Genomic DNA, 25,874 nt, shown 5'->3' with positions numbered 1-25,874 from the left:
GACGTAATTTGAAGAATTGTAGAATTGCATTTCTCCATATGTTAGATATTGGAGCAAATAATTAGAAAATATTTGCTAGATTTTTATAATTTTTGAAACATAAATTTTTAAACTGATGTAGCCCCTTAGAAAAAATTGTCATGATTATATGATTTTCTCTATTTTTTAATTTTATTCATCTCAAGTCCTCATTTTAATTATTTTTTATCCAATCCCACATCAAATTTATAGTAGTCTATGCCTACTAGAGAACATATATAAAATGATTAGATACAATGTGTATTTTACCATATTTCAAGTATTTGCACCTCAAAATAAATTTGATCAATTCATTAGTTGACTAAATAAATAATTTTATTCTCTAAAAAAAAGTTTTATTTTTACTAAAAAAATTATTTTGACCAATTATTAAGATGTCAATACTAATTAGCTAAGTAAATGACTTGAAGAAATATAGAATTGCATTTCTCCGTATGCTAAATATTTGAGCAAATAATTAGAAGAAAATATTTGAAAGATTATTATAATTATGAAACATAAACTTTTAAACTGATAGTATAAGATAAAATCAATGTACTTCTCTTAGAAAAAATTAACATGTATGATTATACGATTTTCTCTATTCCTTATTTTTAATCATTTTTATCCATATCTTCTCCAATACCACATCAAATTTATAGTAGTCTATCATTACTAGAGAACATATATAAAAGGAGTAGATATAATATGTATTTTCCCATACCTGAATTATTTTGCACCTCCAATTAAATTTGGTCAATTAATTAGTTGGTCAAATAAATAATTTTATTTTTATTGAAAATATTATTTTGATCTATTATTAAGATGTCTAGCTAAGTAAATGATTTAATTTTAACTAGCATTTACACCCCGTGCAATGAACGGAAAAATATTTTAAAATTTTATATTTATATTAAATTAATACTAATTTAATTATCAAATATAACTTTTACTCCACATTTTAAATCAAATATTTACATAAAGCTCTTATCGTGATCTTTAATTTGATATCCATATTAAATATTTTATAACCAATCGAATTTCACGATTTTGAAAAGAAATAAAATAAAAAAGAAGTTAAAGAAAAAATATAGTTTACAAATTAACTTTCAATTTGATTATAATTTCAAAATTGCCATTCACTTTTGAAATTGATTTCAAATTGGGAATTGTCTTTTTAATATAACTAGCATTTGCATCCCATGCAACGCACGAGAAAATGTCTTTTATTTTTTTATATATAAAAGTTAATACTAATTCAATTATCATACTCATAAATATAATAAAAATTAATTTTAACTAAATATATTTGAATTGATTATTAAAAAATAAAAAAATAAAAAAGAATTTACAATTATAAAATTTGATATTATGAAAAGCAAAAAAAAAGTTAATTTTTTTTAAAGTAATAAAAAATAATTTAAAATACATTTTTTCAAAATGATGAGGGAGGAGAGAGAAATTTATAAAATTATAATAAACAAATTTAATTTGTACATTTTAAATCAAATATTTACATAAAATATATCAAATTAAAGCTCTTATCGTGATCTTTAATTTGATAGGTATATTAAATATTTTATAATTAATCGAATTTCATAATTTTGGAAAGAAATAAAACAACAAATAAGAAGTTAAAGAAATGAAAAATAAAAAGAAAAATATAGTTTAAACAGAAACCTTCAATTTTATTATAACTACAAAATTGCAACTAAATTTTGAAATTAATTTGAAATTGATTTCAAATTGGAAACTGCATTTTTAATATAGTATAGATATAGATTATAGAATATTTAATTTCATAAAATTATCAAGTTGGCGTAACTTGTAGAAATGTAGAATTTCATTTCTCCATATGCTAAATATTTGAGCAATTATAAATATATATATATATATATATATATATTTGAGTAAATAAATAGAAGAAAATATTTTCCGGATTTTAGAAATTGTCATGGATGATTATACGATTTTCTCTATTCTCTATTCTCTATTTTTATTTTTCTTATGTCCTTATTTTAATCATTTTTATCCATATATTCTTCAATCCTATATCTAATTTATAGTAGTCTATGACTACTAGAGAATATATATATATATATAGGGGAAGGCTAAAATAAGAACGCTTCTTAAAATATAAATTAGGAACCATTTTCAGCCCTTAGATCATCAAGATCTACGGTTGATTCATCACCTTGTTGGATAAATTCATGGTCCTGAGTTCGAATCCCAAAGGTAGCAAAAAATTATTTTTCGCAATTCATGCCTTTATACAGTTTATTCATGCGTGTTATACATAAAATTCATGCATTTTTGCTGGTTCGTAATTCTTAAAATAAGGGTGGTTTATTGAATAACCGCCCCCTATATATATATATATATATATATATATATATATATATATATATATATATATATATAGGGTGCGGTTATAGTGAGAACCACAATTATCGTGAGAACATAAGAACCAATAAAATTACTGCATCTGCTATACAAATTAATGCATCCGCTATTAAATTTAATGCATCCAAAAAAAATAATTTTTTTGCTCCCTTCAGGATTCGAACCCAGCATCTGCATCCATCCACCAAGATGATGCATCTACCGTAGATCTTGATGATCGAATGGCTTAAAATGGTTCTTTGTTCTTATTTTATTAGTGGTTCTTATTTGAACCTCTCCCTATATATATATATATATATATATATATATATATATACATATATACATATAAGGATTAGATATAACGGTAAATATTACTTTAAACCCCAAATTATGTTCACAATCAATTATATCTTGAACTATTGAAAAATATTTTTTAAGACTTAAACTATCGATTTTATATTAATTGTACCCGTCATCCATTTTTCACTCTTTAAATTTTCAATTAATAAATCATATAATGATGTTGTTTTGTGGAGTATAAAGCATGTTCAAGAAGGATTGATTTTGAATAATCATAGCATCCGGCGAGCCACGTCAAATTTTCAGAGCCAAAAAAATAGACGAGTGGTGCAATTGATACAAAATTAATAATTCAAGGTTTGTAAAAAAAATCTATAATTAAGGATATAATTGATAGTGTAAAAATAATTTGAGGTTTAAAGTAATACTAGCATTTGCACACCGTGCAATGCACGAAAAACTTTAAACTTTTATATTTATATAAAATTGATATCAACTCAATTATCATATTTATAAATATAATTAAAAAATAGTTTCAACTTAATATATTTGAAATGTATATTGAAAAAAATAAAAAAATTACAATAATAAAAATTGATATAATGAAAAGAAAAAAATTACAATATACTCCCTCCGTCCCATGAAGCAAGATCAAGTTTCCTTTTTGGTCTGTCCCACGAAGCAAGACCAGTTTCTAAAAATAGCAAAAAATTTACTCTTTATTCACCTTTTCACTTTTTCACCTACCACACTTAACACACAAAATACCAATTTCTTAATTCTCGTGCCGAAAAGAACTTGGTCTTGCTTCATGGGACGGAGGGAGTATATTGCATACTGCATTCAATCCAGAAGTTTTTAATGATAGAGATATTTTGGAGTAACTAACGAGATGATTATTCGTGTAAATTTTGTCGAGATTATTAACCAATTATTGATTTATATTTTATTTATTTATATACATATTTTTATAAATTTAAATAAATTCAAGAAATTAATTTGTATTACACACACACACACACACACACATATATATATATATATATATATATATATGTATGTATATATATGGGTTTGGGACGATAATACTATGTAGCATCACCATATTTTTGCATTTTTATCTATCCTATTTCTAAAAAAAAAATCATATTTATTAATTCTTATTTATCTAAATATTCTCATCCCACATTGATTGTTTTATAAAAATTTACCAATTGAAATACTAAATAAATTGATATAATATTAATTTGAATCTCGTATCAATTTTTTTAAGCCTTAGACGAGATGATTCTCAAAACTTAGTTATGGTCTTTCAAACTTCAAACAAGATGATGCTTACTAGCCAGTTTTATTCTTTCAAACTCCAAACGAAATGATGCTTGAAATTCAGTTATTCTATTTTAAGCTCCAAATGATGTTTAGAAGATGATGTTTAGAAGTTAGTTATGGTATTTTAACTCCAAATGAGATGATGCACATAATCATGTTATGGTTTTTCAAGCTCCATACAAGATGATATTTAAAAGTTAGTTATGATCTTATAAGCTTTAGATTGTATAATCTCACATTATAAGCTTCAGATTGTATAATCTCACAAATCAGTCCTGGCCTTTCAAGCTTCTATTGAAAATAATGTTTAGAAGTAAGTTATGATATTTAAAGTATTAAATAGTGATGTTCAAACGATTGACGCATAAAAGTCAGATATATTGTTTCAGGATCCAGACGAGATAATCCTCAAAAGTTTGGCGTTCAAAAGTTAAATATTGTCTTTCGAATTCTTGATAATCCTCTGATCTTATAGAGATGAGATAGGATGATGCTTATATGGCATATGAGATCTTAAATTAATTTTTATCCGTCAATATAAAAAAATTGTACAAAATTTATATAAAAGATTATTTTTATTATTCTAGCAAAAAATGAACATTTTTTTTTGAACGAAACACCAAGACTTATATTAATTGAAGAATATTGTTGAAATTAATATAACGTAAACTCTATTACATCAAGTTAAATTAATTAAAAATAATATAAATAATTTAAATCAAAATTTAAAGTCCCGTCGAATTTCGACGGGTTATACACTAGTTTCTTTAATTAGTAGTAGATGTTTTATTGCGATTTGATAGTTAGTTCCAAATTTCAATGATTAGTCGGTAAATCCTGCCTTTTAAGTGCTTTATCTGACAATTAGTAGCATCATCAAAACGTCATTGAAACTTAATATCACTTTGTCCCTACAAAATGTTGTTGCCACCAAATTTTAGACGTACCACAAATTTTTTAGTTTTTTAATTATTCTTTTAATTACTCAGGTAATTTTTTTTTTAATTTGGTCGGTAAAATCAAACTGTTAAAAAAAATCGAGCTGCACGCGCACATAACTCTTTGTATATAAATAAGCGTCAAATGAGTATTACTAGTTGATTTTGTATTTTTTTATAGTTGATTTTCTTAAAACTATTTATGTTCACATGCCAAAACAACATTTCAATGTATTTACCATTTAGATTAAAGGGTCATTAATAAAAACATACGCGCGTTTTGTTTCAAAGATAATTTTCTTTACAAATTCTTTCAAAATTTTGCTGTATATATAATATGAAATCAAAAATAGATTAAGCATTAATGTAAACCAGATATTACCATATTCAACAGCCAATAAGGGTAATGTTCATTTTATCATGGCACGAAAAAAACAAACGCGCGTTGTGTTGTCAAAGAGATTTTCCTTTACAATTCTCTATGCAAATTATTTTCAAAATTTTGTTATAGATTAAATATATAATGAAGTCAAAAATAGATTAAGCATTAATGCAAATATGATATTACAATATTCAATAACCAATTAGGGTAATATATTTCGCTAACTTCGTTCACACAGAATTAAAATGCTGCTAGCTTGGTTTACCTTATAATGGAGTTTCCTTGAAAATAAACTATATATATATATGTATATACGCACAGGGCCGATCCTGTATCTCGTACCCTAAGCAAAAATTAGAAAATGAGCCCTTATAATTTTCTTTTAGGGCAAATTGCATGAAAATACCTCACTTTATACCAAAATTTGGTTTTTTGACAATCTTTTCAATTGTAGCAAAAATTTGAACTACCTTTCAATTTGTTGCAATTGACTTCCGGAGTAATTTTCCGGCCAACTAAATGCTGATGTGGATTCACGTAAAGTTGATGTGGCATGCCTCGCCGGACGACAAATTGCATGAAAATACCCCACTTTATACCAAAATCTGATTTTTTGACAATCTTTTTAATTGTAGCAAAAATTTGAACTACCTTTCAATTTGTTGCAATTGACTTCTAGAGTAATTTTCCGGCCAACTTAATGCTGATGTGGATTCCCGTAAAGTTGATGTGGCACGCCTCGCCGGCTAATCAAACGACAACGTCTCTAATTACCTTAAACGATGTCGTTTTCCACGATTTTAAGCAAATTACAATTTCTAGTTTTATATATTTGTCGATTAGGGCTTCAAATGTCCTCATTTCTTCTCCCAAATTTTCTCATCTCAGTTGAAATTCTTGTTCCATAAATTCTCTTTTGCAGCAAAAATCTTTGAACTGATGGATTCTTCTTCTCAAACGGGACGACTGAGCTCATACAATTTCCCCTTACCTCCAAAATTCTGCAGATACGAAGAACCAGAGCCGTGCATCTTGCAGGCTTCAAATAGTGTGACTAATCCGGAGAGATGCTACTTCTCATCATGTACAAAAACACCCACATCAAGTATCTTGTACTCTTTAAAATATACTTTTATTTAATTCATATGTTTTTTTTTCTTTAGAAAATTTATGGAACAAGAATTTCAACTGAGATGAGAAAATTTGGGAGAAGAAATGAGGACATTTGAAGCCCTAATCGACAAATATATAAAACTAGAAATTGTAATTTGCTTAAAATCGTGGAAAACGACATCTTTTAAGGTAATTAGAGACGTTGTCGTTTGATTAGCCGGCGAGGCATGCCACATCAACTTTACGGGAATCCACATCAGCATTAAGTTGGCCGAAAAATTACTCCGGAAGTCAATTGCAACAAATTGAAAGGTAGTTCAAATTTTTGCTACAATTGAAAAGATAGTCAAAAAACCAGATTTTGGTATAAAGTGGGGTATTTTCATGCAATTTGTCGTTTGATTAGCCGGCGAGGCGTGCCACATCAACTTTACGGGAATCCACATCAGCATTAAGTTGGCCGGAAAATTACTCCGGAAGTCAATTGCAACAAATTGAAAGGTAGTTCAAATTTTTGCTACAATTGAAAAGATTGTCAAAAAACCAGATTTTGGTATAAAGTGGGGTATTTTCATGCAATTTGCCCTTTCTTTTATATTGACAATACAACAATAGTATATTAACATAAACTTTTTCAGCCAATTATTTAAAAGAGTTTTCAATCAAAAAAGAGAAGAAAATATAAGGTACTAAGAATTCAACACTAATGATATGATCTAAATGACGAAAAGAACTTTTATAAGACAAAGCTATGTAAATAAATACCTTATTGTTAAGCAAAAATAATTTATATATATATATATATATATATATGTAATGGGCCCCCAAAATTTGGAACCCTATGCGGCAGCATGTTGAGCATGTGTTCAGATACGGGTATACGGACAAACACATTGTAAAATGGGATTCAATTTCTTGAATCATTGGACATGTAGTTTTACGTCGAAGTATGAATACGTACAAGTTATTTCTTCCACTAATTACTCTTCTTTAATTTCTTTATTTCATGTTTTTGTTCAAAATATGTCGCTTATTTCCTCCAAAGCCCTAATTAAGTTCTAAAATTTCCCATCACATATCGAGTTTTGTCGATTTTGTTATGTTTCATCAGATCAATTTGTTTTTTCGTTTTTCTTTTTAATTCAAGATCTCAAATTCATTTAATTCTAAATATGAAGCTTATTTTCTACCTAAATTATTTCTTGAAGATTGTTCTACCTTTTGGGCAATGCTGATTGCTGAAGTATTTACGTATGTTAAGATAACCCAAGTTTTGAAAATTTAACAATAGTCTTATCTCAGGATATTGGAACTTAGTGTGAACATAATAAGGATTTGATATTAGTTACCTAACAATAATTGGTTGGTACAAGTAAGTTAAAAATGTCAACATAAGCAAAATAAATTTATGTATAAGTAACAGCCAATTGCCCAAAACCTGCAGGAGACGGTCAAATATTAAATGTTAGTAGTTGCATTCATTTTTACTTAATGCTATAGATTTATAAATGTAATACCATTTAAATCTAGCAATAAATTTAATGAACTTTTAATCTAGCAATATTCATCGCCATACCGAATTATAAGATTATCCAAATAATATTTTATAATTTATAGCAGCATATTTAAAAATAGTTAATTAGTGAGATGAAGTTATTTGAAATATAAATTATTAGAGAGGTGGTCTTGGGTACACCCGGGTGTACGACCCGTACACTGATCTTGACCCGCATCCTGATCTAAACTTGCATCCTGACTCAAATCGTGTAAATGACACTATTCGATTATACAAATGACAGTCTGTAATTGACACTATTCTGTTACACAAATGACACTGCGTATAAATGACACAATAACATTGTAAATGACAATGTGTATAATTGACACTATTTAGAAATATAAATGACACTTCATGTAATTGACACTATGAGATTGTAAATGACACTATAATATTTTATATAAACTGCGATTTTATTATAAAGAGAAAAAACCTAAAGAAAACCCTTGAAAGCACAGACAGCAGACTAAGGGCCGAGCCTCATTAAAACCTATTTACAGAAAACCCAGCGGGAAAAACCGTAAATAGGAAAAAGAGTACTCGTCTAGCAGACAAAAAACCGAAAGGTAAGGAGCGGAAGGGAAAGTTTCTGGAACTCCGGCCTAACCATCATCCCCAAACAGTCCCGGCTCCTACCCCACAAAAACACGAAGGCAGAAGGCCGGTTAGATGCCGTCGCCTAAAGCCCCCCACAACAGACCCAAACGAAAACAAAAAGCAAAAGCAAAACGAGCAACACGGCCGGTTATACGCCGTCGCCGTGAGCCCACAAAGAGACGCCTTACTATAAACGACACGGCCGGTTATACGCCGTCGCCGTGTGTTCATCGAAGGCAACGCACAACAAACGAGCAGAAGACAACACGCAAAACAAAGACGAGCTACACGGCCGGTTATACGCCGTCGCCGTGAGCTCACAAAGAGTCGCCTACCAGGAACGACACGACCGGTTATACGCCGTCGCCGTGCGTCCCAAGAAGACAACTCCCCACAAACAAAAGACCAAAACTTCAACGGGGCGGTAAAGACCATCCCATCGGGACCACGAACAGCGCCGCCCCTAAACATCCAAAAGAGAACCCGCGCAGCAGCATCCGTCCAGCTTCCCAGCAGAGACGCCCGAGAATCAGCAGCAGCAACCACAAAAAACGCCCCAAAACAGCACACCAACCTTGCTCCCTCAACCATCACAAACAGCCCCCCAACTGTTCGACAAAAGGGAGAACAGCAGCCAACCATCCGAAGCATCCAAGCAATCGAGCAGAAACCCAACGACATCAGTAGACGCAGGTCAAATACGACGAGTATAGCTGTGCGTCGACATGTCCAACCGCACCGCCTCCTTAATTTCCTCAATCTCATTAGACCACCACCCTTCCCGGCGAGACGAGTGAGCCATGATGTCCGCAGCAACATTACCTTCTCTATATATGTGTGTAACCGTGAAAACAATATCCTCAAGACGCATGAGAGTATCCTTCCAATAATTCCTAAATCTCCAAGGCACATCCATGCATCGTTTCTGTAGCAAATTCACGACATAAGAGGAGTCCGCCTCCAGCCAGAGGCGACGCCATCCTCGGTTGTGAGCGATGGCTATGGCAGTGATGACTCCGAGAAGTTCAGCTTCGAACGCAAATCCCGAGCCACCCTTGATATGAAAACAGCCACAAACATCCGCTTTATGATTTCTAAAAACCCCTCCAGCGGAGATTAAGCCCGGCGCGCCCGAAGCAGAACCGTCCGTGTTCACCTTGACCCAGTTGATGTCAGGAGGCCACCAATAGACCGAAATGTAATCCGGAGGGGGAGCAGGTCTAGACTTCACACCGAGATTGCGGAGAGAAAGATAGTCACTCCAAATATTATCCATAAAGCCGAGCTTCTGAATGTCATCCATCTCCTTAAAAACCAGCTTTAGAAACTTAAGAACAGCAACCGTGCTAAACGCTTGATCATCGAAAATAACATTGTTGCGGCTGATCCAAATCTTCCAAATAAGACTAATAACGCCGATTTTCCAGAGCCGCTGTAAGAGCGAACTGAAAGAAGAATTCCAAGCAAAAGTAAGGAAAGAGTGAATGTCCGGGCACTCAAGAAGCTCAATTTTCCCAAACCACTCAAGAAAAATCTGCCAAATGGGAACCACCATTTGACATTGCCAGAAAATGTGATCAATAGACTCAGCCGCATTCCAACAGAGAGAACAGACATTGGGAGCAACCAAGCCTTGACGTCTCAGGCAATCCACCGTAGGCAATCTCCCATGGATAAGGCGCCAGCAGACCAACAATCTGCGCACCGGGATGGAGGAATCCCAGATCCACGACCCCCAAGCCACCCGTGGATAACAAGTACTAATATGTGCCAAGGCAAGAGACGAGGTGACATTACCATGGACCGAAGGCTTCCAGAGGCGAGTATCAGGGTCAGTGCTCATTGGAAGATGAAGAATGTCACAAACCACATCAGGAAAATTCACCACAAAATTCTCCGAGAAATGCCAAGTGCCCTCAAAGAAATAGTCAGAAACCGTGTAAGTGAGCCGCTCAAGCAGAAAATTAGGAATGTCCAACTTATCGCACAATTTATACCCAAGCCAGTTGTCCGTCCAAAATAGGGTGGAGCGACCATCCCCCAGGGCCGAGTAGGAGTTATTAACGAGGTCAATCACCTCCGGTTTTAACCCAATCCAGATGGAAGAATTTGCCACATTTCTCTTCGCATAACCTTGAGAGGTGAGATATCTCGAGCTAAGAAGGTCAGAAGCCAGAGTGCCCCCTTTAATCACATTCCAAGCCATTTTCATGAGGTAACTCCTGTTCATTAAAGCGAAGGACCGAATACCAAGTCCCCCCTCCTCAAAACTAGAGCAGCAACGATCCCAATTGACCGCACACGGGGGCTTCTTCTCCGTGTTTCCTGTCCAGATAAAATTTCTGCACTTCCTGTCTAACTCACGGAGCAACGAGATCGGCCAACGAAACACCATCATAGTATGAATGATCGAGCTCTGGATCACTGATTTAACCAGACACAACCGACCCGCCATCGAAAGATTACGACCAGCCCAACGCGAGAACTTTTGCACAATATGATCTTTTATCCCCAAAAAGTGAGAAACACGAGGACGCCCCACAAAAAGAGGGGCGCCTAAATAGGTCACTTGATCCCCACCTTGTGTAAATCCCAAAACCCGATTGATACCTCTCTTCATGGGGGTGGAAACCCCCTGCCCAAAATAAATTCTCGATTTCTCAAGGCTACAGTTTTGGCCCGATAAACTGTAATAATACTCTAAGATGTGCTTAATCTTCTTGGCATTACGCACCGAGGCCCGACAAAACACCAAAATGTCATCCGCATATAAAAGGTGAGTCGGAAAGTCCATGCTCCTGCTATAACTCATGGGGATTAAATGACGCGAAGCCACACAATTTAAGAAGAGGTGGCTGAGCAAATCCTCCGCGATGCCAAAAAGAATAGGCGAGAGAGGATCCCCTTGACGGACCCCTCTAGTGAAAGCAAAATAACCGCTAAGACGCCCATTATAAAGAATAGAGATTCTTGCCGAGCTGAAGATAATGGCAATCCAAGAAATGAAAATCTCCTGGTAACCCAGCACACGTAGCATCTTGAGGATAAAGTCCCAACTCATGGTGTCAAACGCCTTCTTGATATCAATTTTACACGCCATGTTAGACTTACGGTTCGTGCAGTTCATACAATTAAAGCCCTCCGAGCCCAACATGATGCAGTCGTGAATCGAGCGACCCCCAATAAACCCAAATTGATTGGGAGAAACAGTTGCAGAAGCCACTTTATTTAAACGATCCGCCAAAATTTTGGAGATAATTTTGAAAAAGAAATTCGAGAGAATAATCGGTCTAAGATCCGAAACCGTGGTGACCTAATCCAATTTTGGGATCAAAATAAGAGTGTTGGCATTGCACCCGCTCGGCAGATACGAATTGAGAAAGAAACAACAGACTGCTCTAATAATATCCTCCTTAATAATGCTCCAGCAAGTGTGATAGAACATACCAGAGAACCCATCAGGGCCAGGGGCACTATGGGCGTCCATATTGAGAACCGAGTTTGAAATTTCCAAATCCGAAGGGATCTCCGTCAGCTTGAAATTTTGCTCCAACGAGACCTGCATATCAATATTAGCTTCCAGATGAACCAAATCAACATCTTCCGCCGCTCCTTGAGAAAACAACGTTGAAAAGTGATCCACAATGTGAGATTCAATAATAGTTTGATCATACACCGCGACCCCACCAATGAGCAGATGACTGATCATGAAACCAGAATTGCGATACTTCAACATCCTGTGAAAAAACGCAGTGTTCCGATCCCCATCCTTTAGCCAAGTACTCCGGCTTTGCTGCTGCATGTGAACATTCTTTCTGTAAAGCAGCGTGCTGATCTCAGCTTGTTTCGAAATCTCCTCATCAAAAAAAGCATCCGTGTACCCTTCCCGCGAAATACGATCCTGAATCCTGAGTAAATCACTTTGAAGATCAGCCATCTTCGTGTCAACATGACCAAACCCCGCTTTATTCCAAGTCCGAAGGTGACCCTTAAGGCGCTTAAGCTTCAGCATAACCGCGAGGATAGGGCAAGGAGTATTGATACTCTCTCTCCAGGAGGCGCCAACAATATCCAAGAAATCCGGGTGGGAAATCCACATATTTAAAAACCGAAACGACTTCTTCCCAGGAGTGATAGGTTGGGTGCACCGGAGCACAATTGGAGAATGATCCGAGGAGGTTCTGGGAAGCACCTGAGTGGTGATCGAACTCCAGAGATCGGAAAAGGTCGGAGAGATCAGCGCCCTATCTAGCAACGACTCAACGTGCTCATGAAGAAAACGCCGGCCAGACCAAGAGAATTGAAGCCCTGTGGAATTCGGCTCCAAGAAGCTCGTATCATCAATAAACCTGCAAAAATCCAAACAAGAGGTCCGGGAAGGCATCACCGAGCTAAGACGCTCGTGCGCTCCTTTAACCGCATTAAAGTCGCCAATAAAAATAGTTTGACCATCCACAAAGCGAAGAAGATCGCACCAAAGAGTCCGCCGAAGAATAGCATCATTAGCGCCATGGACCAAAGCAACCCTGAAATTAATATTCTGCCACGAGCAATCAGAGACAATAGCCTGTTCCGAAGAGAAGACAACGTTGGTAACCACCGCCGGCTGTGCAAGTAACCAGAGATTAGGCCGACGAGGAACCCTGCAATTCTGGTGACGAGGGATGAGATTGAGCGAATGCCAGTAATTATTCGAAACTTTGTGAAGACCCTTCTTGGGTTCGATGATACCGACAACAATCGGATTGAAGGAACGGCAGTGCTCCTTCAAAATCTGTTTAGAATCGTCCGCGAAGCCTCGGACGTTCCAAACGAGCACATTCATAGAGAAGATCAGGAAGTTGAAGATGGAGTTTCCCCCAACTCCATTTCCGCCGCCCAGCTTTTAGCTGCTAAATTGTGCATAGTGCGAACACTCGCTCTTTCTGGATCCTCAATGACAAAATTTTGAGTACTATGTCCCAGCTCAGAGGATTTTCTAAGTCTGTTCTTAATCGAATCAGCCGCAGGTGTGTGAAGAGGTTTTCCTCCTCGCCCCGATCCCGGGGGCCTCCCACGTCTTTTGACAACTTCCTGCTCTTGAATGTAGGCCTCCAACTTTTGAATTTTCAAAGCATTTTCAATAGCGAGTTCTTTGAAGTCTGGATCCGGAGACTTACCTCCGTTCGGTCTGGGAGTATCAGATCTTTGCACCTCTTGAACAGAATCAATGTTAATGATGCAATCATTCTTCGTCTTCAGAGTGTTAACCAAGAGCTTTTCCGGCAGGTCCGGGCCCGTCTCCTGTCCACTATCATCAGTATCCGTAAGAGCCATGAAAGAATTACTAGTATTAACTTTGTTTGAAAGGTCCGACTTCTCCAAACGCCCCGGAGAATCCACCGCAGCGCTCTGAAGGAGAGCACGACAATCTTCAGAGTTGTTAGAAACCTCAGGACGTTTCTTCACCGTATCAACCTCATTCGTAACCTCGGAAGAGTTCTGTTCAGTTACGGCATGCTGCTGTTTTTGCTGCCATTTATTTTCCACCGCAGGCTGCTGTTTCTCTTGGATCGAGCCTTCAACCTCCTTATCCCTATTTCCCACCGATTTTTTGTTCTTCATGTCTTCCCTCTGCTTAAGTTTCCTGCATTTATCAGGAGAATGACCAACAATTTTGCAATGCGTGCAAAACTCTGGCAGCGATTCATAACTAAACTCAATATATATGGAACTATTATCCTCATCAATCATCAAGGATTCGCGGAGGGGTACAGAGAGATCAATCTCAATTAAGACCCGAGCATAGTGTCCCACCTCTCTATTCGCCGAACCACCATCAATGCGAATCGGATTTCCCAAATAACGACCAGCCGCCGCTATAACTTCTGGATGCCATAGTTCGATAGGCAAATAATAAATGCGCACCCAAACCTGAGCCAATGAGGAACATTCTTTGTAAGGATCGAATTTTGGAGCCCATTCTCTCAGACGCAAACTGCCATTGGATATATCAAGATTTAGCTTCCCCTTTGCAACCTTTTTGTCTTCCAGCGAACTAAAGTTTAGGGTAAAAAAGCCCTTACCCATCGGAATCAACTGCCAGTTTTGGGGAATATTCCAGATTTTTTGTAATTCCGCTTTAATATCCTGTGTAAATCTAGGTTGCGATCCTTTCCGGAGCATCAATCTTCCTATAAGGGCATACTTGAATTCCTTAAAACGTTGCTGCAGGAACTCCGAGGGGATCTTCAAGGTGTCTACCCCTCCTGTGGTCGAGGTGTGAAGGGCCTGAAATCTATGAGCAGGGAGATCCGGCTTCCTTATCCGTGGTCCAACTGCCGCAGCGTAATTCATCACTTTGGATTTCCCGGAATCGGAAGATGGAATATCATCAGCACTGGTGGGGACAGCACCATCCATCATGACTTTGTTGTTGGCACTAGGGTTTGCCGAGTTGCTTGCACTAGGGTTTGCCGAGTTGCTTGCACTAGGGTTTGTCGAGTTGTTTGCACTAGGAATTACCGAGTTGCTCGCATCAACATTCGGAGAATCAGCATGGAGCGGCTTCACCGGAGACGCTCGAGTGTAATTGGAGGAGATGATAGGAAGATTCAACGCCGAACGATCGTGATCACCATGAGGCGGGTGACCGGAATCCATCACGACGACAACGAAAGCGAGAGCATGCAGGCGGCGCTAGGGTTCCTCCTGGTCTCTAATTTTTCGACACTATAATATTTTAAATAACACTATAAGATTGAAAATGATACTATAACATTTTAAAATATTACAGTGTCATTTATATAATTGAATAGTGTCAATTATAAGCAGTGTCATTTACATGATTTAGGTCAGAATACGGATTTGGATTAGCATGTGGGTCAAGATTTGGGTACAGGTCAACCCGAATATACGATACATTCAGGTGTACAGAAAATTTTGTAATTATTAGATTAGTCCCTCTCAAAAAAAGTCTATTAAATGAGGAGGTCTCTCATGCAGTTATCCATGTGGTACGAATAGTCGCACATGAATTGGTCTTCTAAAATACACTCGTACTATAAATCTTTAGAGCATCTGCAACGCTCCTACTCGAGCGCTTACTCGAGTAGAGCGTTGTACTCGAGTAGGGCGTTGCGAGGGGCCTTACTCGAGGCCTACTCGAGCCTTTGGGTATACACGAGCGATCTAATTTTTATTTTATTTTTTAATTCTCTTCTCCTCTTTAAAAATCTCTCTCTCCTCTTTAAAAACTAAAAAAATCAAGTAGGCTATCAAATAACCCCAATGCAACACTACTTACTCAATGTGGTCCCCCACTATCAAGTAGACTATCAAATAAGCCCATTGCGGATGCTCTTATTGAGTCCAAAACTTAATTCCATTTATAGGACACAAGCAATTTCAATTTTAATAGCCTATATTAATGTTAGCATAGATTAAAGAAGTGAAACTAACTTATTGGTCAGTAAATGCAATTAGATGATTTTTGTCCCTCAAAGGTACTTATTTTCTATCAATTCTGGAAAGTAAATAGCCTCAAACCCAGTTAGAGATGGTTATAACTTATAAGTTGGGTAGTAATTTATTAAACATTATGAAATTTTGAATTATATAGTTTATTGGGCAAAGGTGCGGATCCACCCCTAAACTAGACCCCCCTAAAATTTTGACCCCTCTATACTCAACTTTGTTGCAAAAATCTCCCACATAGTCCGAAAAAATGGTGCATTTAAACCCATAAGTTAAACGGTTGTTTAACACTGCGTTCTTTAATTTTTTTTCTTCTATGTGAATATATATATATACAATGAAAAACTTTGTCGCTCGACTCGCAGAGGATTCTATCCAAGTATTGTGGGAAATTGAGGAAGATAATCAAGCAAGAGAAGAGAAGAACTCAGATCAGGAGCTCCGGCATCGACATCGCCCAATTCCCCAGCGGCGCCGGAGGATTCGAACTTGTTTCAAGGTTCTGCTACAACAACGGTGTCGTCCCTATCACTGTCTCCAACATTGCGCTCTTGCATTGTTGCGCAGTTGTTATCTGCATGACCGAGAAGGTCTATTCAATCTTTTGTCTTAGACAGAAGAGTTCCTATAAGGAATTTTCTAGTGGTCGTGGAGGACGTGGTGACCAGCCTCAAGAGCTGCGAGCCTTTCTTCGACTACGCCGAGACGTGCGGCCTAGTTGAGAAGCTCATGTGCGCTCTGCTAGCGAAGATCGCGCAAAATTCCAATGTCAATTTCCTCCAAATCTCTTCATCCTCGCCGGAGACAGGGAGCTCGCCGTTGTCTCAGAAACCCTAGGCATGGTGGTTCCAGGATATGACAGCTTCGTCATCGGCACATTTTGTTAAGATGGGGCCGGCCCACTTCAAAATAAAAATAAAAATTTAAAGAACACGATGTTAAACAGCCGTTTAACTTATGGGTTTAAATGCACTTTTTTCTGAGACTATGGGGGAGGTTTTGTCGAGTATGGGGGGAGGGTGGTCAAACTTCAAAGCTCTAGGAGAGGGGGTGGTCAAACTTCAAAGCTCTAGGGGAGTCTAGTTCAAGGGTGGATCTGCATATTTGCCCTAATTTATTTTTTTGTATCCGTCTCAAATCATATTAGAAAAGAAAAAAAAAAGAAAAAAAAAAGAAGTAATTTTAGTGTCCATACATATCCGAACACGTTTATATTGATAAAATACTTAAATAATAAAAATAAATAAAGTATTACAATTAACATGCATAAAAAATTTCTAATCAATTTTCTTGTAACAACAGGTGCACATTATTAAGATATATACTAAACAACACGAATTTTTATTCTAAAATTAAATTAAAATTTCCTTAACTTCAAATAATAATAATAATAATAATAATAATAATAATAATAATAATAATAATAATAATAAATAATAATAATAATAATAATAATAATAATAATAATAATAATAATAATAATAATAATAATAATAATAATAATAATAATAATAATAATAATAATAATACAAAGCACCGCTAAAAAAAATTAGAGTATGCATTTTAATAAAATAATAAAAAAAATATGCAAATAAATAAAAATCCTGAGAATGTGGACAAAGAAAACTTAGGGTGCGTTTACTTTGATAGGAAATGAGAGAAAATATATATTTTAATATTTTTTTCACCATTTTCACATGTTTACTATGATAGAAAATTTTCTCCCGACATGGTGAATTTTCTCGAACAGCTCATTTTCTCTCATTTTCTTTTCAATAATGGATAATATTATCTTTGGGTAGTGGTGTGAAAATATTTCTTACTTTTTCATCTTTAATATGATTAAAAAAATAAAAAAAGTAATATTTTCTTATCTTTTCTTATCATCATTTTCTAATGAAAATTTTACAATCAAAGTAATCGCACCCTTAATAAAAATCAAGGAATAACAATGTTAGAAAATCGCATTATTTTCCTTTCTTATTACTTACCTTGTTTAATAAAAAAATCAATCAAATGCAGTCATTTATAATTTTGAAATCGGACTACTTTATCATGACAAAATCCCTGCCAAACAAACTGACCTTTAAATCAGGAAATTGCGGATTGGATATAGGGTTGATAATCAGTCTGGTTCGATTTTAATTGATCCGATTTTTCGGTTAATCGAAATCGAATATGGGCGATTTCATTATCCATTGCTATTTAAGGGATTCAAACCTATACCCTTAGGAAGAAAGAATAAAGTCTTATCCAGTCTACCAATTCATCATTTATGTTTACATAGAACAAAAAATTATTGTATAAAAACTTGTACTAATTATTTTCGATTACTTTGTTTTAATTTTAATTTTTAAATAAAATATAATATTTTAATTATTAATTTGGTTAATCGGTTTTAATCGACCGATTACCGGTTAAACCGATTAACCGAATTTTAGAGAATTCAATAACCAAAAACTGAACCGAACAGGTGAAAAACGATTATCGGTTAACCAAGATTATGGTTATAAACGATTAACCGAAATAGTTATGTTAGCATGTGATGTTGCGAGGGACAAAAAAAACACGAATAAATTATGCTTTGATCATTATGATCCCTTTTGTAACAGCCCGACCCCAGAGTTGACGGCTGTCCCCACAGACCAACACGAGTCTTTTCTAGCGTGTTTTGTCCTCACTCGCACGCTTCATGAGAAACTTCCCAGGGGGTCACCCATCCTGAAATTGCTCCAAGCCAAGCACGCTTAATCTTGGAGTTTCTTTCACATAGGCACCAAAAAAGAAGATGCATCTTGTTTATATGAGTAGCACAATCAAATCCTTTAAGCTCTCCTTGAATATATTGTCACATTCCAACATATTCTCGGAATCCCTCTCGTTCGGGTGTGTTCCAGTTCATCTCTGCACCCCTCCGCTTGGAAGTTTTAATTGGAGTCACTCCTTGTCCGTGCCTCTTTGCACCGGCGATCACTCCGCACTTCGTCCCCGGGCGTCACATCTTTCGTATTTGTTTTATATATAAATCTGTAGTAGTAAGAAGTATTCTTCAGATTTCTATTAACTAATGTCTAAAGGGAGCTCTAGTTAGTTCGTACCGTATCATTTCTAACTTAACTAGTGTGTAACCTGTCGAAATTCGACGGGAAATCATTTTATATTATAATTATTATTGTACATTATTTTTTTATTATAGCATATGAAATGATCTTTATATAAATTATTTTTAAATTTTAATTTTATTTGACCAAAATAAATTGCTGGTACAGTTCAAGCATTTTTGCTTGTTAGAATACGTTTACTTTGATGGATAAATTTATCAATGGAAAAGAATGGATAACAAAAATTTATGCTTTTAAATATCTCATTTCTTTTCCCACGTTTTACATAAAAGATAAGCGCATCATTTTTTCTTCCTTATTTTCACTTCAAAGATGGATAACATTATCACACCAAAAATGGAGGGATAATATTATCCATCCTTGAAATGAAAATAAGGAAAGAAAAATAGTGAACTGATCTTTTGTGTAAAATCAAATGTAGGAGAATAAATGAGACATTTAAATACATAAATTTTTGTTATCCATCTTTTTCCATGGATATATTCATCCATCAAAGTAAACGCACCCTTATATGTTAGTTTTTTGTTGAAAGTTAAAATAGATTGCATTTTTATATAAAAAAATTTTTGATGAAATTTTCATAAAAAGTTGATGTGGGGTTGGAGATTTTAGAAAAGTAATAAGAAAAAGATTTAGCTTTATTTGACATAGAATATAATGAAGGATTGACACATCATATTTTTTGTTAATAGTATATAGGAAAGATTTACTAATTTTATAGGAGTGTAATTTTTATAAATTGATAGACAAAATTTATGATCACATTTTATATATGAACATCATCTCATTCGAACCTTACAAGACGTTTGAGCATCATCTTGTCTATAGCTTGAAATATCACATTTGACTTTTGTACGTCGAACTTTAATCATTATCTTATTTGAAGCTTGTTATATGAGATTTGGCTTATGAGTATCATCTCATCTGCAACTTGAAAAGATAATACTTGACTTGTAAGCATCATCTCATTTGGAGCTCGTAAGACCATAACAGAGTTGTGAGAATCATCTCGTGTGGAGCTTGAAAGACCATAACTGACATGTGAGCATTATCTCGTGTGAAGCTTGAAAGACCATAACTGACATGTGAGCATTATCTCGTGTGGAGCTTGAAAGACCATAACTGATTTGTGAGCATCATCGCGTCTATAGTTTGATAGACCACAGCTGAGTTCTAAGCATCACTGATTTGGAGTTTGAAAGACTGGAGTTGAGTGCTAAAAATTATCTCATTTAAAGTTTCAAAAGCCATAATTAAGTTATGAACATCATTTTGTTTGGAACATGACAAACCACATCTAATTTGTGACCATCATATTGTTTGGAGCCAAAATACTCGTAAGACCATAACTGACTTATGAGCATCATTTCGTATAGAGTTTGAAAGACTATAATTGACTTGTAAGCATCATCTCGTCCATAGTTTGATAGATCGGAGTTGAGTTCTAATCATCACTCATTTGGAGCTTGAAAAGCCCGCAAATGAATGCTAAACATTATCTTGTTTGAAGCTTAAAGGATCATAATTTAGTTATAAGCATCATCTCCTTTGGAGTTTGGCAAGCCACTTATAACTTATGAGCATCATTTTGTTAATTTGGAGCCAACTGAGTACATCCCGTATGAAGCTTGATAGACCACCTCTGACTTTTTAACATTATCTCGTAGAGTTTGAAAGATCAAAGTGAATTTTGAGAATCATCTTGTCATTAGCTATATAAAAACTGCATACAATATATACTTTATGGGTTAAGGTGCAGATAGGCCCCTCAAGTGAAGGCCCTTAGAGCATTTCAGTCCTCTTACTAACTGTGTGTGCAGATTGGCCCTCGAACTCAAAAAAATGGTGCAGATCGCCCCCTCTGACTTAACACCGTTATGGGCCGTTAGTCAGAGGGGGCGATCTGCACCGTTTTTTTGGAGTTCAGGGGCTAATCTTCACCTTTTCCCTTTTTGGAGTTCGGGGGCTAATCTGCACACCGTTCATTAAAAAAAATTCACATCTCATCTTCTCCGACCAACTTTTCCGGCGTCAATCGCCGTCAGATGAGGAAAATCACGAAATCAAGTTCCCAAGCCCCAAATCGGGAATTCCAAATCGGCGTCATTGCTCCCGAAAATCACATAATCGAAATGGAAACTCGAATTCTCCCTCGAACGTCACCGCCCCCAATTGCAGAATCACCCCCAACGAATCGAACTTCGCCTCGCTGTAGGCGGTGATCGTGACCCCAAGCGAGATCGAGATCATGTTGGCCATGGTCTCTGATTTGAAGGCGTCCTTCTTCAACAGCACGCCGATAGTGTAGATGGCGACGGGCATCGTCGGCCTTTATCACCGAATTTCGCCGGATTTGAGAGAAAGAGGCGACTCCTTATCGAGAAAAGCTAGGCGAGCGAGCTCCGAGGTTTAGGGCCCAAGAGAGAAAGAAATGGGCGGCGCCCTCCGCCAGCCTCGCCGGAGCTTGAATCAGCGACAACGACGATCAAATTTTGAGCGAGAGAGATGAATTAATTAAAAAGTTAAAAGGTGCAGATTAGCCCTTGAACTCTGAAAAAACGGTGCAGATCGCCCCCTTGACTAACGGCCCATAACGGTGTTAAGTCAGAGGGGCCGATCTGCACCGTTTTTTTTAGTTCGGGGGCCAATTTGCACACACAGTTAGTAAGGGGACTGAAACGCTCTAAGGGCCTCCACTTGAGGGGCCTATCTGCATCTTAACCCTACTTTATTTAGGTTATGAACTGAAAAGATGTCACAAAATTCAAATAACATAATTTTATTTTTATAAATCTATTTTGCATAGATTGTACGTTTGCTAAAATATCGTAAAACTAAATATTCAATTATAAAATTAATAAAATATAAATAGCATAAGAAAAATCAAATTTATTAATTCATCATCTTAATATTCACATGATTCAATAATTTAATTTGTAAAACTTTATAAAAAAATGATTTAGGATTCAAAATTTCTTTAATGAAAATTGCATAAAATATATACTTCTGTGTAGGTTATTAACTCAAAAACTATCATAAAAATCAATGGTGAGATTTAAATTTCTTCATTTTATTTTTACAAATTTGTTTTTATATAGATTTTATATTTTCTAAAATTTAATAAAAAAATATCATAAAAATCAATATGAGATTCAAATTACATCATTTTATTTTTATAAATATGTTTTAATATAAATTTTACATTTGCTAAAGTATCGTAAAGCTAAATATTGAATTATAGAATTAATAAAATATAAATAACATAAGAAAAATCATGAATGCAGATTAAGTGTTTTATCTAGATTATTATGAGATTATTTGGAAATGAGGATTTATTTCAAATTAATTTGAAGAACTTATTTATTTAATATATATCTTAGTATCATTTTCTTTATTTCATATGAACAAATTAAATTGAATAACCTATTTATTTAAAATATATTCAAGTGTCATTTTATTTATTTTATATAGCCAAATTCAATTGAATGTGGAAAACTATTGCAATTATATAAAAAAAAATATGAAAAACTATGTGTTTGAAATACATAATTTAAGTATTTCTTTATCTAGATCTTTAGTGATAAGTTCAATAGAATATTAATGTGAGAATGATGAAAAGCTAAAATATGAATGAAAATTAAGCTTTTTATTTAGGTTATGAGTTTAATGTGAAAATGAGGATTATTTCAAATTATATACATGATCAAATTAAATTGAAGAACTTATTTATTTAATATATATCTTACTATCATTTTCTTTATTTTATATGACCAAACTAAATTAAATTACTTATTTATTTAAAATATATATAACGATCATTTTATTTACATTTACCAAGTTCAATTTAAGATCTATTGCAGTTATAAAAACATGTGGAAAACTATTTATTTGAAATACATATTATAAGTATTTCTTTATCTATATTTTTCAATGATTAAATATAATATCAATGTGGAAAAATAGATGACCTAATGTCTACATGAAAATTGAGCCTTTATATAGATTATGAATTGATGGAGTTTAGGATAATTTCAATGTGGGATGGATGAAGAAAAAATGTAAAAATGCCATATAATATAGAATTGAGAATGATCAAAATACTAACTTGTGGGAGTGCCACATAGGATAGAGAATGAAGGAGAAGTCTTCAATATATACGGACTGACATTATTGAATAAATTTTATTATTGGTCAAAGTAATATTAGATAAATTAAATTATTTTTTAATAAAAATATAACTATCTATTTGGCCAACTAAAATTTAATTGATCAAATTAAATTGATGAAGCAAATATATAAATGGTGGAGTTTAATTAAAAATCAAGATGGAGTTTAATTAAAAATCAATGTGGGATAAGAGATATAACTTGTGAAACGATGAGAATGAAGGAGAATAGAGAACTTTTAAAATGGTGAGATTCTAGATATGATACATTAGCAAGCATTTTGACTAATCGATATGTAATTAACAATTATTACAATAGAAATATAATCGATACATTTCATATTTTGTATATTTTTTTTTGGATTGATCGTATGCTTCTTTATTGATTAGTATTTTAATATTTATATGTATTATGAATTACTTCATTAAAAATAATGATTAGATATTATGTAAATATTATTATTATATATTAAATAAAAAATATAGTGCGAAAATTTAAAATTACATTATTATTATTATTATTATTATTATTATTATTATTATTATTATTATTATTATTATTATTATTATTATTATTATTATTATTATTATAATGAATATGAATTTTCCAAATTTATATGCGTCTTATATAAATGCACATTAATATTGCTTATGTAACAGTTAAATATATAAGGAAAGAAAAACAATTATATATATAATGATTAATTGAATTAATAATAATAATTTAAAACATTAAATGTAGTAAACAAAGAGAATACATAATACTTGTAGAATTCAAAGAGTGTAAAATAAAGAATTGTGAGAGTGCCACATAGGAGAGAGAAATATTGTGGTCTCTTCAACATGTATCTCTTTTATATATTAATAGATTCACCAATTTTGTACTATTAAATAAAAGAAACTCCCCTTCAAAAAAATAAAAATAAATAAATAAATAAAATAAAAGAAGCTCTCTAATTATTTCTACAATTGTAACATGTACTCCTGTCACACCCCAATTCTTGAATGAATAAATATAATCGAGGTACAACTAATTCATAGAAATAAACAAGGAATAACCTTGTTAAAACCCGAATAAGACAAGTCGGGCTAGTCCCCTTTGGATCACAAGCTTTGTTTCATGCTTCTGACAACCAACATTCATTAGCATAAATCTAGGAGTTTAGAGTCTAAACTTAATCAGGGATATCATTTGAAATTTAATATGAAAGCCTTAAGTTAGGGAAAACAAAAGACTAGATATTATTGAGTGCTACAGCGGAAGTCTTAATAGGAAATTGAACCCTAGCCTCAGCTTCGCCCCGTCAGCACCAGCCAGCCAACCTGAAAACATTTGAAAGTATTTTTGGGCTAAGTACTAAAGTACTCAGTGGGCATGCATTTTCATAAACATTTCATTCATTTCTTAAAAACAGTTTATCCAATCATACTTGACATGACTTAGAAGATTTTAAATAACTTCTAAACATGTTAAAATAATTTTCATTTGTGCGCACATGTCACACTCCCTTTCTGTTACTCGCTGTGATCCCGGACCTTTTGGCCACCGACGGATCCATTTATCCCATTGCACTTGCCTTGAGGACGTAACTCAAACAAGTTGAATTGACCTCGGGACGCTAGGCAGGCCTTACATGATACATGCTCCGGAACACATACAGCCAAGCACCCTTATAACGCCTCTTACATGAATTAGCGCCCGATTGAGATCAACCCACCGAAACAACTAACAAGTGTACACAATTCTCAAATAACGTGTTAGGCCATAAGAGAACCTCGATCGATCCATGAATTGCGAGCCTTAAACAGAGCAGAGTGCACATAAACATTTTATTGGATAAACAGTTTGCATTTTATTAAATAAACAATTTGCATTTCATTGAAACATTTAGAGCTTAATAACTCAATCATACTTTATAAATTTGGAAAGTAAGCCCACCTGTTTAGGCAAAGCCTGTCGTTTAACTTATCTCTGAATCGGAATAGCAGTGCTAATCCTCCTGACGTTCAAAGCCTACAAGAAATCTATTCTTAATAGGTCTCTTAAATCTAAACTCAAGTCACGGTAAAGTGCTTAACATTCTATGATTCACTTAGCCGGGTTTTCAAAATTTAATAAATAAATAAATGAAAACATTTCTCTTGAGTTAAGAACACCAACAATATTCTTACTCGACTTTCTTTTGTAATTGGAATTATAAATAAAACCAATTAAAACATGATGCAATGCATGACTCATTTCATACTTAAGTCCAAGATACAAAAACAAAGGCAGCCTACTGCCGCCTCTGCCGCCTATCTCTGCTCAGCTCTGGCATTTCAGCTCTGGTAGTCAGCTCTGGCATTTCAGCTCTGGCAGTCAGCTCTGGCATTTCAGCTCTGGCATTCAGCTCTGGCAGTCAGCTCTGGTGGTCAGCTCTGGTGGTCAGCTCTGGCTTTTCAGCTTTGCTCTGCCCTTTCCAGCTCTGCTCTGCCCTTTCCAGCTCTGCTCTGCCCTTTCCAGCTCTCTACT

At 34.5% G+C, this 25,874-nt stretch overlaps 2 protein-coding genes across 2 annotated transcripts in view; one reads left to right on the top strand and one right to left on the bottom strand.

Moving 5' to 3' along the window:
- Positions 1-25,874, top strand: part of LOC131020541 (uncharacterized) — a 1,142,091-nt gene that overhangs the window by 811,419 nt on the left and 304,798 nt on the right. The window lies entirely within an intron of this gene.
- On the bottom strand, positions 11,934-13,445 carry LOC131006422 (uncharacterized). Its single transcript, XM_057933594.1, has one exon. It carries the CDS (start codon positions 13,443-13,445, stop codon positions 11,934-11,936), a length of 1,512 nt encoding a protein of 503 aa, XP_057789577.1.

This window comes from Salvia miltiorrhiza, chromosome 1 (assembly GCF_028751815.1).
Source record: "Salvia miltiorrhiza cultivar Shanhuang (shh) chromosome 1, IMPLAD_Smil_shh, whole genome shotgun sequence".
NCBI classification, from domain to species: domain Eukaryota; kingdom Viridiplantae; phylum Streptophyta; class Magnoliopsida; order Lamiales; family Lamiaceae; genus Salvia; species Salvia miltiorrhiza.
Note: the sequence above shows the minus strand (reverse complement) of the source record. Positions and strands in the feature narration are given on the sequence as shown.

Bases quoted from the DNA above. Each gene is read 5' to 3' on its own strand.
- LOC131006422 (XM_057933594.1), bottom strand. From the start codon at position 13,445: ATGAATGTGCTCGTTTGGAACGTCCGAGGCTTCGCGGACGATTCTAAA.